This window comes from Nannobrachium achirus, assembly GCF_963921795.1.
Source record: "Nannobrachium achirus genome assembly, chromosome: 10".
NCBI classification, from domain to species: Eukaryota; Metazoa; Chordata; class Actinopteri; order Myctophiformes; family Myctophidae; genus Nannobrachium; species Nannobrachium achirus.
This window is the reverse complement of record NC_137819.1, coordinates 58,322,629-58,341,093: the sequence shown is the minus strand read 5'-3', so window position 1 is coordinate 58,341,093 and position 18,465 is coordinate 58,322,629. Positions and strand designations below refer to the sequence as shown.

The 18,465-nt window shown below is 43.5% G+C and overlaps 1 protein-coding gene across 2 annotated transcripts in view; it reads left to right on the top strand.

The window, feature by feature from the left end:
- ash1l (ash1 (absent, small, or homeotic)-like) overlaps positions 1–2,374 on the top strand; it is a 61,104-nt gene extending 58,730 nt beyond the window's left edge. The window contains exons 26-27 of one of the 2 annotated variants that reach the window (XM_080735020.1): positions 495–1,053; positions 1,741–2,374. In XM_080735020.1, coding sequence (XP_080591146.1) covers positions 495–1,053; positions 1,741–1,832 — 651 coding nt within the window. In that variant the 3' untranslated portion in view covers positions 1,833–2,374. Of the gene's footprint in view, positions 1–494; positions 1,091–1,740 lie in introns of both variants that reach the window. The other variant, XM_080735021.1, reaches the window with a different exon arrangement.
- The last annotated feature ends 16,091 nt before the right edge of the window (positions 2,375–18,465 follow it).

The following is an 18,465-nucleotide window of genomic DNA, read 5'->3' as shown; positions in this document are numbered from 1 at the left end:
AAGGAAACATGAGAAAAGATGATAGGCAGGTAGACAAATAGGAAAGCTGAGAGGGAGACCGACAGTAGGAAAGCTAAGAGGGAAATAGACAGTATGAAGGCTAAGAGTGAGACAGAACGTAGGAAAGCTGAGAACGAGACAGACGGTTGGAAAGCTGAGAGGGAAAGCTGAGAAGGAGACAGACGGTTGGAAAGCTGAGAGGGAAACAGACATTAGGAAAGCTGAGATAGAGCCAGACGGTAGGAAAACTAAGAGGGAGATATGGTAGGAAAGCTGAGAAGGAGACATAATAGAAAGGCTGAGAGGGCAAGAGACGGTAGGAAAGCTGAGAGGGAGACAGCTACTGTATTTTAGATTATGAAGTCCTCAGGGAGGATATAAACAACCAAATAAGGGCACAAGGTGAGACGAGCATCTTCTTCTTCAACACTACACCATCCAACGGATCGCAGTGTTACTCTTTTCTTTAACCGTGTCCCAACTCTCGTCAACAGCCGCATTACGTCCCCGACAACTACAAGAGGAACGGCGGCCGCTCGGCCTGGAAGAGCGAGCGTCCCAAAGGGGCGGGCGGCTGCGACGACGACGCCTCCTCCTGCGACCGAGGAGACGACTTCCCCCTGGAGGGCGAGGAGGACGGGAGAGGAGGAGGAGGAGGAGGAGGGGAAGAGGACGACGGGGACACGGCCTCCTCCGAGGAGCGCGTCCCCGCGGCGGGGCGGCCCCCGGGAGCCCAGCGGAGCGGGGAGGAGGGAGGAGACCCTGACGACGAAGAAGACGAGGACGAAGAGGACGAAGAGGAGGACGAGGAGGACGAGGTGGAGGAGGAGCAGCAGCAGCGGAGCCAGGAGACGGAGGAGCGGAGGGAGCTGGAGGAGGTGTCGACGGAGAGGGCGGGAGAGATGCTGGAGCTGCCCTCGTCCTCGGCCTCCTCTCCACTCCACCACCAGCAGCACCACCAGCACCACCCGGGGCTGGGCCGGAGGGAGGCGCAGAGGGACAGACTCAACAAGATCCTGCTGGACCTCCTGCACAGAACGCCCAGCAAGAATGGTGAGGAGACTTAAGAGGGAGGTTGAGAGAGAGAGAGGTAGGGCTGTCACGATTATGACATTTTACATGACGATTAATTGTCACTCAAATGATTGCGATTAACGATTTAATTGTGTATTTTTCGTTGACAGTTACATTTCTGTTTGGCTTTTAGGCTTTGAAGTTGCACATGGCAATCGTGACACATAACTTAAATATACAAAGAAATTACTGACATAATTTGACAATTTTATATTTAAAAAAGAACATTACAAGCTCACATTACAAGCACACAACGCGCCGCGATGCCACGCGTTGTGAGCTTGTACAGTAGATCGTCTATTTCAGACTACTTTTTGAAAGTGTTTGTAACTATATTAACATTTCTCAACATGGAAACGATTATGCAAAATAATTGCAATTACCTCAAATAATTGCGATTAGACGATTATGTAATAATTGTGACAGCCCCAGAGGGAGGCGATTGTTCCTTCGAACAACCGGTCCTTCGGGGAGACCCCTGGTAATCCTGGTTTTCTGGTACGGCTGAGGTCCTGGTAGGACACGAAACCAGCACTACTAGGGGGGGTCCTGGTTGGACAGACAACTATCAGTACTAGAGTCGCTCCTAGGATAGAAAAGCAGCAGTTCTAGAGCTCTTGGTTTGGATCAGAAACCCTGACGTTCTCTGTCTTGTTGCTTCCACAGCCATAGATGTCTCATACCTCCTGGAGGAGGGAGCCGGAAGACGGCTTCGCCGACGGACACTTGGCTTCGGCGATTTTGTGGGAAGGAAATGAAGTTGCTCCTCTGACCAGCGTGCCTGGAAAGCACACTGTCTTCACTAATATCTGAGAGCTGGGGCACGGAGGGGACGGACAGGAGGAAGAAGAAGGGAAGGCCGCGTCATCGAGAGAGAGAGGTGTTGTAGATCCTACTCCGTACCGAGGACCCTCTCTCCAGATGGACGTCCTCCCACCCCTGTCATCTCGGACTGATTAGACGTCGAGGGGGCTGAAGAGGTCAGAAGTGTTGTCGCGATTACAGTCTTTTTTTTTTACATATATATATATATAAGGGTTCACATGGAGAACTCAGGGGGAGGGGCAGTGGACCCAGACTCGTCAACGTAGTGTGATGCAAAATGTGTTTCTTTTTTTTTAATAAACATAGGAGAAATAACCCATGCACTTAAATGCATCGAACAAAAATGAACAACCTGCAGCCTGCAAGCCGCGTGCGTGGGACAGACTGAAGCACCGAACGCGTCTGCATTTATCAGCACAGACCGCGGTTCATTTTAAACTCCAACGCGCCGCCTGCAAGGAACAAATGGTACTGAACTGGCTTGGGGGGGGGGGGGGGGGGGGGGGGGGGAATGGCTGTGTGTTGTTTTTTTTGTATCAAATGGGAATGAGAAAGCTGGAGACTGATGCCCCCTAGTGTGTCTCAGCTGTAACGGCAATTGGTAACATTATGCACAGAGAAAAGGAATCGTACCAAGATTTTTTTGGGATGAAAAGGCATAGGAGTGACGCGAGGAAGAAAACACCGGCGCTGATGAACTTGGAGGGAGAGAGGAAAAGGAGGAGAGAGAGAGCGAGAGAGAGAGAAGGAAGAGAGCGGCAGGAACGAGTCGGAGTTCAACTGCACTTTTTTTTTTGGTACCATGGACATTTTGTGAAGCTCCGCATCGACACACCAGTAACAGCAGAACACACTAACACTCTCACACAGTATTCAGATGATGCAGTCTAGAGGTGAAAGAAAACAAAAAACTAACTAGAAACGAGTTTAAAGATAAATCTATTCTCTTTTTTCCTGTTATACTGTAGTAACTCATTTTAGAAACGGAGAAGGACTGGATGAGGTGGGGACGGGAGGGGAGGGGAGGGGACGGTTTGTGTTTTGTTTATTTCTAGATTGTGTGTAGAAGGGGAGGATTGAGTGTGCGCTTTCGCAGAGGCGTCAATTGGGTATGGCAAGGTATGACAGCTGCCATACCTTGGCTACAGGGGGGAAAAGATAAAATGTACTTCTTCATGCCTGTTGCTAAGGCACGGCAACACGGCTGGTGTCTTGCACGCGCGCGAAGGCGCGCGAGCAAGACACCAGTCGCGTTGCCGTGCCTTAGCTTTTGCTGAACTGACGCCACTGCGCTTTCGTCCGCCAAGTGTCTCGTTGAGGTCTCGTTTGTTGTTCCTGTGTGAGGCAGTCGGCTTTGCCCTTCCTTTCTTTCTGAGGTAACTTTATTCACCAGCTCTACTTTACCAGGCGGAGGAAACGCCGGCTTCCCACCGTAATAACGCCTTAGAATGCCGCGCTCCCCGGCTGCCTTGCGCAAAATGTGTGCGCGCGAGCACACTTTCTTTTCTTCTGTGTGTGCGTGTGTGTGTGTGTGTGTGTGTGTGTGTGTGCGTGCGTGCGCGTGTGCGTGAGTGCGTGTGTCTGTAACCAGACTTCTTGAAGATATAAAGGAAAAACAAAATGGAGAAAAAAAAAATTAAGGGCTTGATGGCAATTAACGATTTTAAGAAAAATTATGGAAACAATACTTAACATGAAATGTATGGTGACAGTCATATTTTCATATATTCTTTGGGGAGGGAGGGAGGGAGGGAGGGAGGGGGTGTATATTGTATGTTGGGAGAGTAGGAAATTTAGTTTTTCTTTTTCTTCAAACTTTTTCAACAAAATGATGTTCCCGAAATGCCATGGAGAATGTTTTAAGATAAATTGTGATATCCAATGAGATTTCTTTACCCGCCCCCCCAAATGCCTTTGGTAAAATGGGATTAGTCTGTACTGTCCCCATGTGATAAACTGACATAGAAATGACAAACATTGAAAAACTGACTGAGGGAGAGAGAGAGAGAGAGAGAGAGAGAGAGAGAGAGAGAGAGAGAGAGAGAGAGAAACAGGAAGCTGTACAGTGCCAAGTCGATGTATATAAAAACTCAACACAACGAGTGTCTCCAAAAAGCAATATCTTGATAATGGATTTTGTGTATTATTGTACTGTACAGGACTCAGCCCTATATGTATTATGACTATTATAATAATGATAATATTATAATTTCTGCCATTTGTATTACTATAATGAAGACACTTAAGCTTGGAGGAAAAGGAGAGATAGGGAGGATTTGTTTTATTCATTTGTTTGTCCATAAAATCACAACGTTATAACTGACCTCGAGTGAGCAAACTTGAGGTCTTTTTGGTTTTTTTTTACTCTCCATTGCCTATAAATGAAATCGATCGATGTAAACTGCATGAGCGACAAGAATGTCAACGTGGACACGAATGGCATCGGAGACTTGAAAAACGGTGATTCTGTAATCCCAGCGCGGTCACTGTAAGTGTAAGGATTATTGTTAATAATAATATTACTTTCTGAGGAGGAATTGCACTCCTTGTGTTTTGCTGCAAAGTGTTGAACACTAAAAAAACAAACCAACATGAAAATGTTATCGTATTTTTGAAAAAAATAAGGTGACAGTCAAACAAAAGTAAGCTGTCAGCTCGATATGTTATTTTATTTTTCCCTTCATTCTTTCTTTCTTCCTTTCTTTCTTTCTTTCTTTCTGATGACAAACGGTTCTGTTTTGTGATAGCGGTCATGGTTATGATGCTTGTTCTTGTATTTGTGTGTTTTTGTGTGATTTGTTTAGTTATTTTTTAGACAATCACAAAATAAGATGCAAGCATTGTAAAAATGGCAGACTGGCAGACATTTTGTGATGTGTACAGTTTGTCGAAAAAGCCTCTTCCACTCGTTTAAAAAGTTTGTAAGTATGATTATTAAGTCATGAAAAAAATGCTGTTGGTTTTTACTTTTTTGTTTTATATTCTATTTGTTTTTTTTTGTTTTGTTTTTTTGGTTGGTTGTTTTTTTTTTAAATAAAAGGCACTACATTATTGTGAATACAAAAAATGCTGTTTTTCTTGAAGAGACTACCGAAGTTCTGCTGAAAACAGCATGCGGATGATTTATTCAAGAGTTATGCAAACTTCAACTTTTACAGTAATCTCTGACCTGTCTGTATTGAATTACACCAACCGCCTTTTAGAAAACACAACACACAAGGCCACAGAACTAGAACTAGAGTCTCACTCTAATGAGTTTACCCTCTGCTCTGTTTCCAAGCAGAAATGCAACTGCTCAGCCAACACAACACTTTAGTATTGAGACACACACTGATGTTTTATGAACCCCATGAGAATTATAACAGCAACATATTCTTTCTGGTTGAATAATTTGGTGTCACGACACTGTGAAACTTACTTAAAACACAACCCAAACTGAAGGCCAGTGAGGTTAATGTATTTTAACTATCAGCAAAGGTCAAAGTATTTCTGGGTAAATAATGAAAAATCCTTCCATGGATGCTGGTCAGTTCCTTTCATAGACATAAGTAAAGGCCAAGTGCTTTTAAAACAGGGACCCAATGAACTGCATTTACACAGTGCTTGTCTAGTCCGCTCAAAGCGCTTTACAGTGTATGCTTCACATTTAGACATTCTTCTAAAGACATTCTTTTTACTAAGTTTGTACCTAAAGAATCAGAGTTCCTCTCCCCATGGGGCGGCACAGCCCAGGGGTAGAGAAACCGTTATTAGAGCACGAAGGGTTCCCAGTTTGAATCCGGGCTCCCCCTGAGTTAATGTCGAAGGGTCCTTGGGCAAGACTCTGAACCCCACATTGCTCCCGTTGAGCTGGTTGGTGCCTTGCATGGTTTCTTCCGCCACCGGTGTATGAATGTATGGGTGAATGTAATGCACAATCTCTGTAAAGCGCTATACTGTATAAATGCACCATTACCATTTACCACCCATAGGCCTGGTTCTCCTAAGAGCAGCACCTGTCAGGTCAGAGCCTTCATGGCAATCTGTGTCAACATTGCAAACTGGACATAGAGGATAGGGTCTTGCCTGGACCATTGACAGACATGAGACCGTCATTGATCCATCCGTGGTAGACTTCCTTGTTGAGTTCTCTGAAATATAGGCTGGGGTTCAGACAAGTGCAGACAGAATTAAATGTGCTCGAGCAGCTTGACTGTGTGACACTGTGACAGTCAGGGTTTCACATGCTCCAGAATAGAAGCAGTATAACCGAGGGGTAAATGTGTTGTTTGTGGTGTAGCTTATACAGAACAGATATGTTAAAACTTTTTTTTTCTTTCAATAAAGAGTTGTGGATTGCAGTTCACCTCTGGCCAAGGCGGTGTGCTGTCTGTGCTTCTTTGTGGACCACAGTTTACTGGCACAGCGAGCACATTACTCAGTTCTGTCATTTAATTGTCACAGAGTTTCTTCTCAACTCTGACAGGCCTGTGGTCAGTGATGATGTACTGTCTGTAGATGTACTAGATGGTGGTGGAACTGCTTAAAAATCCTGGTCATTCGTGGGCAGTGTTGGGCAAGTTAGGCCTATACTTTAAATTAAATATATTTATTTATTTTATTTTTACTACTTTAATGCAATAGTAAACAAAGATCTCACACAAGATACAACAGAATAATTTGATAATATGCCACATGCAGTTAAAGCCTGGTGGGCGAGGTTACATGCAGTTGAATGCAAGTTGCAAATTGCATTTTATGCAATCCACCTGGGGGGGGGGGACAAGTTTGCTAAATTAATCTTCCATAGGGCCACCTGTTTGTGGGGACGTGGTGAGGACAAAGCTAGGACATGACAATGAGCCAGCAGCAGGACAGGAAACAAAGGTAGGTAGATGGAAGTTGTGAAACAGTGAAAGTGAAAGTAACCTAAGTTACCGAAGTCAAATTTGATAGGCGCCCTATTAGTCCATTCTCGACACCATACTCTCGTGGTAAACCCACAATACCGTAATTATACGCGGCACATGACATGTCTACATTTCACCTGACTTTATCGAAACTGCTTTCACACCAGACGGCATGTTCACTCGTCTTCAACTGTTATGAAACAGATAATGATAACTACATAACCTACTAGTCTGCTACAACTTTAATATGTCCAAAAACATAGGTGTAGAAATTGCATTGGGCCAATCGTTTCATTCAACCACGTGGGGGCGATGTTAGCAAACAAAGATAAGTTCATGTTTACCCACAGCACGACAGCAGGTAGATAGGCCTATCCCAATCAAGGGGCAAGTTCTGCCGATTTAAAATGACTCCAATACGGAAGTAAAACTTCCTATGATTGGCCGCTAGTTGCGCTGTTTTCCCCCTCGGCCGATAGCAAAAAGAATTGTTCACCATTGGATCCCATTCATTTTCCCCTTTCGTGTTCTAACCTTAATTAACATTTTCATGAATACTTTATGGTTCCTATCGCTAGTTATCGCTAGCCTTTCAATCACCATCATATGCGTTTTGTCGAAATTTGGTCCAATGTATTTTAAAATAAATTATAAAGTTGCGGGGTGGGGGCGGGGCCGACTTCTGATGAAACTGATCTGCGGCCAGCCTGCATCTGCATGCACTGATGCACAATTCGGTTACCCAGAGCAGAGCAGATCTAACAACTCGTCGTAATGCGACGCACTGTTAGCTAGATCGGTTTATTTTGTACAACGGCGTGTAAACATTTTTACAAAATAAATCTATTATACAAACCCAGGTTACAATGTACATTTAGCAGACGCTTAATCCAGAGCTATTAAAATGAGTGAGGACATAAATAAACACACATATATTCTCTATAATTATATAAATGTTAAAACATCGTTTTTGTTAATTCGCCTACAATGTATTTACTCTTATAGGCATATCAGCCACAAATACACGACTTGGTATTTATTTATTATGAAGGCTACCTACTGCCCGATTGTGTAACAAGCCTATATATAATGCCACCAAAACAATGCGTCTTTATTTGTTTTTTCTCGTCTTGATTTGTGCAAGTATGGCATGCCATTAAGCTAATAGCCCTACATAAACATATCGACACCAGACAACATATTAGTGGCCACTTACAGCCAAAATAGCCTATGTTCTAAGCCAAGGGAAGCCTATATTATTTTATAAACTCCTCTTTAACATTGGCATATGGCATTCTTGATAATTTGTCAATCATATGCCTACCACAGACTTACTTTACATTAGGCCTACTTCAGACCATTTATCAAATATTTCATGTAACATTTTGGAAACTGAAAACAGCACTTTTTATATGAAGTTGCATGTCCTGCTATCCTGTATAATTGCCATACCTCATATACCTGTTGTTGGAGCCAGGATGGGAGATCTCGGTCGGGAGCTCTTTTGGAATTTGAAGTTGGTCATAGCAGACTTCAGCGACGTGATGTTATGGCAATTATCTGGCTTTTTGTAGGTTTAGAACGGCTATTAGGTAATAATGTATTTCTCCCAAGTAACCACTCGTATATAAAGTGGTATAGCCTATAATATAATATAAAACTAAAAAGAAACACTCAACATTTAGCCTCACCAAATGGTATTAATTAAAACATTTGAAAATAACACTGAGGCTACAGTATAATTGTCAATAGAACAGTCTGCAGCACGTCAAACTAAGTTAGCACTTACATTCACTCACACATACAAATGTCACACAAATTTGCATAGGAACGCACACAAATAGACATAGGTTGATCTCACATTTTATTTCCAAAATATAAACCAGAATGAAATTGACTGAATCAAAGAGGAGGAATATGCTGAATGATGTAGGCCTGCTACTGTAAAAAACCTCAATCAAACAAATGACATGAATCAAGCGCATTTACGATCGCTGATTGAAATAACCTCTTTAGCCTCCCGGAATAATTAACCCACGATACTGCATGTCAGCTCAATAATTAGTTCATGAATCCATTCGTGAATCCAGCTTCTCTTCTACTGTAGGCTACTTAGCATGTCACAATCACAGACTGTAGTCACAATGGACAATTCATATGCATATTGCATCCATTCCTACATTAATCGCATTGTTAACATAGGTGTCAAATTGTTGTCAGCTTTTGATAAGAGGTGTGACTGAGAACTATGAATGCAACTATGAACTATATATGATGTTTATAGGACTGAGGTTGCATTGCAATCTCAGTCCTATAAACATCACAAATCCCTGTTAATAAATATGAATAAACACATGCATATTTCTCTGGACGAATGCCTCTTTGCTTTGTGAAAAGTCTAGTGGACAATTAGCCCCATATAACCTCGAGACACAACAGTATGCAGCGACGGGTGAGGTTCTATATGGGGCTAGTGGACAACTGGATTATTATAAGACCCAGCGGAACTACACGGGCACTTTCAAAAGTGGAGTCCTCAACAAGGCTTCCATGCGGGGTACAGAGTCCTAGACGGCCCGGTCAGGTTAGCGGTAGCCTCGGGAACCCAGGCTTGGTTAGCGGCGGCTGCAGCGGCTACTCCAGAGTCCAAACGTTTCGGTGCTCAAATCTCCGTGGCAAAATGAAAAAGTTATTCGGACATTTACTGTCACTGCGGTCCGTCTGTGTCATAGACTGTAGAAAAATAGGCTGTGTGTTGTTGTTGTTGCGTTGTTGGCTTGTGGGCGATCCACGTTTTCTTCTTCGTCTGCTGTATTTTCGGCAGAGCTCAACACATTCTCCCAAGTATCCTTGCGTTGCACGTGACCGTTGGCAGCCAATAGCATCTCTGGTAGCATTACAATTCTATTTATTTCTATGATGGCGACACCCATTTCAAGGCGTGGAAAAGGGCCGTTTGCGCTGCATAGAAACCAATGGCGTCATTTCGTCCATATTTTTCTACAGTCTATGATCCCAATGCGTTGGAAGTTTTCTCAATGAATTGAGTAGCCTACAAAGGACCCCAGTGTAAAAACAAGCCATATAGTGCTTTCTTGGGTTTAAATGCTATTAGTAGACCTTGTATCTGAACTGTTGTGATTTTCTTATGTGAACTGCTAATAGGCTACAGTAGGAATCGATCAAAAGTCTCTCGCTGAGATGAAATTAACAAATGTGTGGTATTTGTTACATCACATAAGTGTATTCTTTAGAAAGGGGAATGTATGATAGGCATATGGCTATGATATGCAGCATTCTGAAGTCAGTCACCTGAGAAATGTTTGGTCATGTCCAGGGCAGACCATACAAGCTCACCTAATGTCTGACAGAATCTGCATCCAGAGAATGTGTAGTGTGTTTGTTTTCTTGTGTGTGTACTGTGTCTTACTGTGCCTCAGTGTGGTAATCTTCATAGACATAGGACTATATAGACTTGTGTGAAACATGGCTCTTGCCAAAACCACTCTTCTTATTTCACTGCTAGGCTACTGGTGGTTTGTCTGTCTGTCTGTCTGTCTGTCTGTCTGTCTGTCTGCCTGTCTGTCTGTCTGTCTGTCTGTCTGTCAGTCAGTCAGTTCCCACAGAGCTTGATCCTGACCTGAGGTGATTGTCAGAGAGCAGGCTGATTGTGTCAATACTTTGTAGAGTCTGTGATGACAGACCGTCTTATCCTCATCTCTTCAGACAATATTTACTTAACTCCAACTTGAGTGGTACAGTGTCACAAGCTGTGTTAGCGTCTGAATCTGGGTGACACGACATGGTATATTCGTGTTACGATATTCAAATGTTGAAGGTTATCAAGTGCAGTGGAGGTTGTTTTTAGTCCACAGGCTACCCGAGGTAACAGACAGTGTATTTGAGTAAGGAGGATCAACATGGCCTGTAAGCGAAGGCGACATTAAGGCGCCTACACATGCTGATTGAATTTTTTGTTTTTAAAATATCCAAATGAGAATTCTTGATGGTTCACTGTGCAGGCCTGCTCAGTTGAGCCAATTAAGAGCTTTTGTTGTGAAACTAGGTGATGAGAAGGAGTGTGAACTGAAGCTTACACAAAGAGGTGTTTTGTGTGTGTGTGTGTGTGTGTGTGTGTGTGTGTGTGTGTGTGTGTGTGTGTGTGTGTGTGTGTGTGAGTGTGAGTGTGCGTGTGCATGCATGGCTGCGTGCGTCTGTGGATGTGCAAAGGGCTCCGTCAGAGCTGTTGCTATGGAGAGACAACAGGTGTTCCTACGCACAGTTTGAAAATATCTCCCTTCATCTTCTGCTCCATGAAGGAAATTTGACTTCAACATCTCCACACCTTCTCACATGGTTCTTCTGTGGCGCATGAGGACAGACCGAACAAATGGAAGGAAACACTCGTGATTGAGTTGCAGAGATAGTAGCGTAGATGGGCAATGTTCTCAACCCCTTTACTTGAGTCAAAATATAGTTACTCCTCCTGGTAAAATATCACTCAAGTACAAGTTGCTCTCTCACATGTGTACTTTAGTTCAAGTACTGGAGTGCTTGCTTTTAAAAATATTTAACATACTTACAGATATACCGGTACTCAAAAAGTACATGCAATGTATACCAGCACTAAATAATTATTAAGTTGCCTACCTCACTAATACAATTCTCAGTGTTGAAGTTGAAATGTCCTTCATATCCACCGCATGAGAGACCATATTTCTACCACTCGTCCAAAAGGCAATCCCTACTTGCCCTGGTTAGATATTGTACTTTTGAATATAGATATTTTTTAATTTGCCAGACTGTAAACCACAAACTAATCATTTTTAATCTGTTAAATTGTTAATGCACTCCCCCCCTCATTTTGTTCAATTGTCTGTTTTAACCCATTTAGGCCTGACCTAAGTTTTATGAAAAACATGAAATATTATTCAAAAATTCCAAATAACAAATATGTTGCTACATACTGTACATGTACTGTAATACACTAAAATGTGTTCCCGGCCTGATGTTATCTGCTCCCTTTGTCTGCTGAATATTACTGTTGTTCCACAAACTGTTGGAGATATACTGTTTTTCCACTTCCCATAAGTATTGTCTTATAATTCCTAATATATACGAGTTAAGTACAAAAATCTAATTCAACAAAATGAGGGGGAAGTGCATTAAGTATTTAACAGATTAAAAACCTCTAGTTTGTGGTTTACAGTCTGGTAAATCACAAAAATATCTATATTAAATCTTTTTAAAATATGGCCTTAGACAGTTTTTCGTCTCAGGTGTTGCAACCAAATCTCTCAATGGAAGAGTAGGGAGATTGGTCCACTACTTTCTCACTCTAAACCAAATCTTTTCAATAACAATATCTGTTCACATCGTATGTGTATGACAAAAACAGTCTGTGGTTGGTGTCATTGAATTCTGATAACTGTGACTATAAGGTACCACTTAGGAAGGGCTATCATGTTGAAATATTATCTATAGACCTTTTCAAAATACCAAACTAGACCTTGAATGTCCCCCATTAGTGAAAATTCAGACCTGGGCTCATGGACTATACCTCAAGTTCAAATTTGACTGAGCAACATTAACTTGTTTTAGTCATAATTTGACTGTGTGTGTATTTTCACTCAAGTACTGGGGTCTAGTACTTTTATCAGCACTGGATAGAACTGCGGCCTGCGGGTATACTGTATTTTGTCTTTTGGTCTCCCAGTAGTAACATGCACTGCGAACAGAACTGTAGGGTTTTAAATAGCATCCATTAATCTTTATGAATTAGTAATATTCCCCGGTCTCTTGCCATCTGTATCACTCCAACATACGCAGAAATGTAACATAAGAGCAAAATCGCTGTTACTGTTCAAGGACTTTCTCGTCCTCTTTTTCTGTGTGAACACCCATTTTTTTGTTACTCTGTTGTGGTTAACCCTCGCAATATCCTAACATCTCCCTGCTATTTGTCCTTTTTCATCTCAATTCCTACTAAAGACAGACGTTTTATGACAATCTCTCTTCAATGCTTCATGGTGTAATAGAGCGTAGAACACACACACACACACACACACACACATACGCACAGTCGCACACGTGCCACGCACACACCCCTCTCAACACCACCTCATGTGCATAATATCACCTTATTCACGGCCCGCCCACTCAGCATCCCCCGGGTGCTGAAGTCACATTTTGAAGGGGAAAATCCTACTATAGCCTATAGAGTTAACACAGAAATCGCAAATTTAATGCAATTTCCGAATAGTAAAGTATAAAATACGGCTAGCATGATCAAGAACACAAGATAGTAAAAGGCACAAAGCATTATAATTTACTTTACCGTTCGAAATAATGATTTGTTGGCTTTAAGTCCAGCTATTTCTGTTATAGTTTCCCCTTCTAAATTGATGTCAGCACCCGGGGGATGCTGAGAAATTTGCTGAGTGGGCGGGCCGTGAATAAGGCTTATTACAGAAGACGACTTAAATATTGATGCAATCTTTAAACATGCATTCTCCACATTAGAATCTGAACGAGCTGAACAAACAGAAGCTGTACAAACATTTTTGTGAAATGTTTTTTTTATGCAATTTTAAAAGTTAATCGCTGCGTTTTGTCCAGAGTTTCTTTGCTGAGAGTCATGAGTTGTTTTCTGTGCCTATAGGAACTGAGAGAGGCTTAGTAATAATTACGCCTCCAGTGGCTCTAATACAAAATTTCACGGGGAAGCAGAGAGAAGAGAATGGAGGGAGAGAGGGAGGGAGAGAGAAAGAGAGAGAGAATGTGTGAGACAGAGGAAGGGATTAAAAGAGAGACAAGAAGCCCAAGAGGAAGGGAGGGACTGGAGAATAATGGAACAGAGCAATGAGAAGAGACAGAGAGACTGAGGGAAAAAGGGAGGAACGGAGAGAGAGAGAGAGAGAGAGTAAGGGAGTGAGAGAGAGAGGCCGAGGGACACCACGTTTGAAAATTCTCTCTGATCTTTGAGCTGTCTAACCACAGGCTATGGAATCCCTGCAGAACTCCATTAAAATTCAACCAGTCTTACTAAAGCTCTTAGTTATTATACAGTATGAGAGGCCATGCACAGCTCAGCTTTCTTTCTCTGCGCGCGCACACACACACACACACACACGCTCGCACGCACGCATGCACGTAAGCACGCACGCACTGGGGTGTCACAAGGGCGGAGTTACTATAGGGCCCAGCCGCCCAAGGTGGCGGGCCTTCATTACTTTATATTTTAGCTATTGAAAAATAGCAGATCTACGGCACGGCAACTAGTGCCGCGCTGTGAGCTTGTAGCTATTTTTGAAAATGTGTGCAAATCTTTGAATATATGTATTTTTTAAAACGAACAATAACTCAAGTTTTGCTTTAGGGTGGTCCCTGGAACTAAATATTTTGAGATGGGGGTCCGTGGCCAAATGCATATCATTTTGGGGGTCCTTCACATGAAAAAGTTTGAGCACCACTGACATATAAACATAGGTTTTTCAAAAAACCTTCAAAGACTTACACACATTTTCTCGATTTTTCAAAAATAGCAGATATACAAGCTCGCAGCGCGCTGTGAGCTTGTATAGCTGCTATTTTTCAATAGTTAAAGACCAAAATAATGCAGTGAATCCTTGTACCCAGGGCCCAGAATTTGGTGCGACACCCCTGCACACACACACACACACACACACACACACACACACACACACACACACACACACACACACACACACACACACACACACACACACACACAAAGTCACACACACACTAACAGAAAGGCTACATGCACACACGCACACACAGACACTGGCAAATATAAGAATTTGCTTTCAGTGGCAGACGAACACAGACATTTGTTCTTAAGAGTTTGGTAACTTTGTAAAATCTGCTTTTTCAGGCATTTGGAATGTTACCCTTTTTTATTCAACATATAATACAGCGGACAAGAGAGGTGTTTTACAGCTACTGGAGCACTGAATGTAAATTGTTTTGGGGGATCTTTACGGGGTGGTTACTGTGTATGGTCTCAAAACACACCAGTTGGGCATCCGAGTTGCACAGGGGTAAAGTTCCTCCCCACCACCATGGAGTATGTGGTTCCAGTTGCGGTTCTTCTGGATGCACAACAGGAGCGACTCCTACAGGGAACCTTGGTTCCAGAACCAGTGCCGGTTCAACTTTCTTGGAACCTTGGTTCGTTCTTGCGAACCGGCTTGAGTTTCCACCAGATTGAACCATGATTGAACCAGAGGAACCAAGGATTTTGTGGTTCCCTTTCGGAACCAACTTTTACGGTTCGGAACCAACTCCGGTTCTCGGTGGAAACGCTCACCTCTGGTTCATCCCATAGGCGGGAGAAAGAACCAGAACCGGTTCGGAGTGGTATTGGATGGATAACATGGTCCTCCACAGGCCCTCCTGGTGAAACTCCTCACTGTCAGGTGAAAAGGAGCACCTGGCAACTCTCAGGTCCTTATTCAGCTCTGTCCTAGTTCCTCTATTCTCCCTCAAATCAGAAGTAGATCCGCCATTTTGCCACTTGTGTTGAAGTCTCTTATTTCTTGAAGGAGCTATTAGGAATTAGGATTAGAAGGCATGATGACTTGAGGAGCCAGGAGTGAGGAAACAATTTGTCAATCCTTCCTAACAGCTACAGGATATGACATGTGATTATAATGCCCTACATTATGCCCTGCCTCGGGGGTCGTGCCAGCTGTGTTGTTGTCATCAGAAATGGACATCGCTTAACATGGTGCTTCTACGGAATTCAAGTCCCACTTCTCTAAACAACATTTCCTCGTCTCATTTCCTCCATGCATCCTGTGTGTCTGTGTGTGTGTGTGTTTGTGGGGGGGGGGGGGGGGTGGGTGTAAAATGCAAGGAAAGGCCGGAGACCAACAGTGGGGTGAAGACAGTGATAGGGATTATATAAATGACCTGCCTTTTACCGCAAATCCCAAATTTGACAAGGCCTTGTCAGCACTTAATACAGTTTTGAAATGAATGACACTTCATGCAACCAACTATTAAGTGTAAAATAACCTGTCAGAGCCAAGTAATTAACATATGGTGGAGCACATGATGCAGACAGGCATGTTCAAAAGACAGGCACGGATGCACATGTATACATTGAGTAGGTAGGTACTAGGAACTCATTCTCTCTCACACACGCACCCTTTATTTTTTTTGGTCGACTTTTCATCCCAGTCAAATGAATGACATTAGCAGGGATTTTTTAGGGAAGGACACTCCACCCTCAAATGAGTCACATAGAATGTCTCTTCCCCCGACATTCCAGACCTTTGAAAGCTCTCCAACACCGCAGAGCGGTCGGTAAACTGGCCTGCTGTGTGGAGAGACAGCAACAGTTGATCTTTGTACTGCAACCAGTCATTTCTAAGTTCCTTGGAATTCACACTGGGTTTATCGCTCTGTGTGTGTGTGTGTGTGTGTGTGTGTGTGTGTGTGTGTGTGTGTGTGTGTGTGTGTGTGTGTGTGTGTGTGTGTGTGTGTGTGTGTGTGTGTGTGTGAGAGAGAATGAAGAACGGAGGCAGCTTTCGTGTCTGAGACATCTGGAAAGAATGTGTGTATCAGAGAGTGCACCTCATTGGGTGAGACTGTCTGACAGACAAAGATGTTGGTGCGTGTGCGTGTGTGTGTGTGTGTGAGAGAGAGAGAGAGAGAGATAGAGGGAGAAAGGGAGATGCTGGAGTGAGGCAGCTGGCTCAGCAGGCTGTGTGTGCTGCTATGTGCCCTGGAGGAAACAGAAAGTGGGAAAGAGAGAGAGAGAATAGCAGCTGGCTGCCTGAACACTAGATAGAGACCAGAGAGGTCATGAAGGAAGGGAGAGAACGAATAGACCAAAGGAAGTGGGAAAAAAAAGAATCTACAAATGATTTATTGAAACAGATAACTCCACACCTCACAGCTAAGATTATAAACCAACAACATTCAATCCATGTCTTTCAGACTAAACTCCTGGGCGGTTTTCCCCTGCCTGCACTGACCAACAGGGGGAGTCGTCGCAAAGCTCCAAAGCTTGCCCAAAAAGCCAGTTTCCTCATTGGCTCCTCGGTGGCCCGGTGTCACAGGCGGACGGACCAATCGGCGTGCTCCTCCCGGGCCCACAGGCGTCTGAAGTAGTAATAATGTGGAATGTGCTGGCTCTGCTGCTACGCTGTCAGCTGGAGGACGTAGTACGTTTACTATCTGTGGACGCACAGCCCAGACGGGGCTGGGAGGGAGGGAGCAAGCAAACGCTAAGCACTTGATGACAGAGCAGTAGTATTGTGTGTGTGTGTGTGTGTGTGTGTGTGTGTGTGTGTGTGTGTGTGTGTGTGTGTGTGTGTGTGTGTGTGTGTGTGTGTGTGTGTGTGTGTGCAGGGGTGTCGCACCAAATTCTGGGCCCTGGGTACAAGGATTCACTGTGGGGCCCCTGTGCTTTAACTATTAAAAAATTGCAGATATACAAGCTCACAGCGCGGCACCGAGTGCCGCGCTACGAGCTTGTAGGTCTGCTATTTTTGAAAAATCATGAAAAAAAAACATTATATTCAAAGATTTGCACACATTTTCACTACTTATAGCAGATCTACAAGCTTGCAGCGCTGTGAGCTTGTATATCTGCTATTTTTCAATAGCTAAAGTATATAAAATAATTAAGGCCCCTCCACCACCTTGGGCCCTAGTAACTCAGTCCCACTTTCCTCCCCCTTGTGACGCCCCTGTGTGTGTGTGTGTGTGTGTGTGTGTGTGTGTGTGTGTGTGTGTGTGTGTGTGTGTGTGTGTGTGTGTATGTGCGTGTGTGTGTGTGTGTGTGCGTGCGTGCGTGCGTGCGTGCGTGCGTGCGTGCGTGCGTGCGTCTGTGTGTGCACGTTTTCAAGGTAGTCACAGCTTTTTATTGCCTACAGTATATAAAAATCACACCCGTGTGAAGTGGAGCTGTGTGTGTGTGTGTGTGTGTGTGTGTGTGTGTGTGTGTGTGTGTGTGTGTGTGTGTGTGTGTAGATCATGTGTACCGATTTTTGTGACATTTGAAGAAAATATGTAGGAAAAGGAGCAAAAAGTGTGTTTTGGAGAAAATTCAAGATGGCGGAAAATCTATCCTGGCGCAAATGGGCGTGGCCTATATGGGGAGATGCGTCTTGACCCAAGGAATCCAGGGAAAAAAGAATTTTAATTTTCCGATCTACGGTTCAAGAGTTACGGGGCAAAACGTAAAGTGGGCCGTTATAGCGCCACCATGAGGCCGAGTGATGTAATTATTTTTCGATTCATTCTTAAAATCATTATGAATCTCCTCTCCGAGGTTTGAAACTGTAGCTCCTATGGTTTACGAGAGAAAAATACTTGAAAGTGATTTCTTGCATTGTCCCATTATAAGTCAATGGGGACAATTAAGCGTCGTTTTTTGCCGATTACGTCAGCATGGTAAGGCGGATCGGAACGAAAGGTAATAGAACACCATTCCCGGCCGAGCCGCACATTTTGATGTATATATTGGCGGTATGGTATAAATTTTGTTAAGAAATACTACAATAAACTGGGTGTCATAAAAGACAGTTTTAAACTTGCCACAGTGACAACTGATGAAGTGTTTAAAAAACTGAGCGCCCTACCTCAGCACAAGGCCACTGGCCTTGATAAAATTCCAGCTAGATTTCTCAGAGATTCAGCC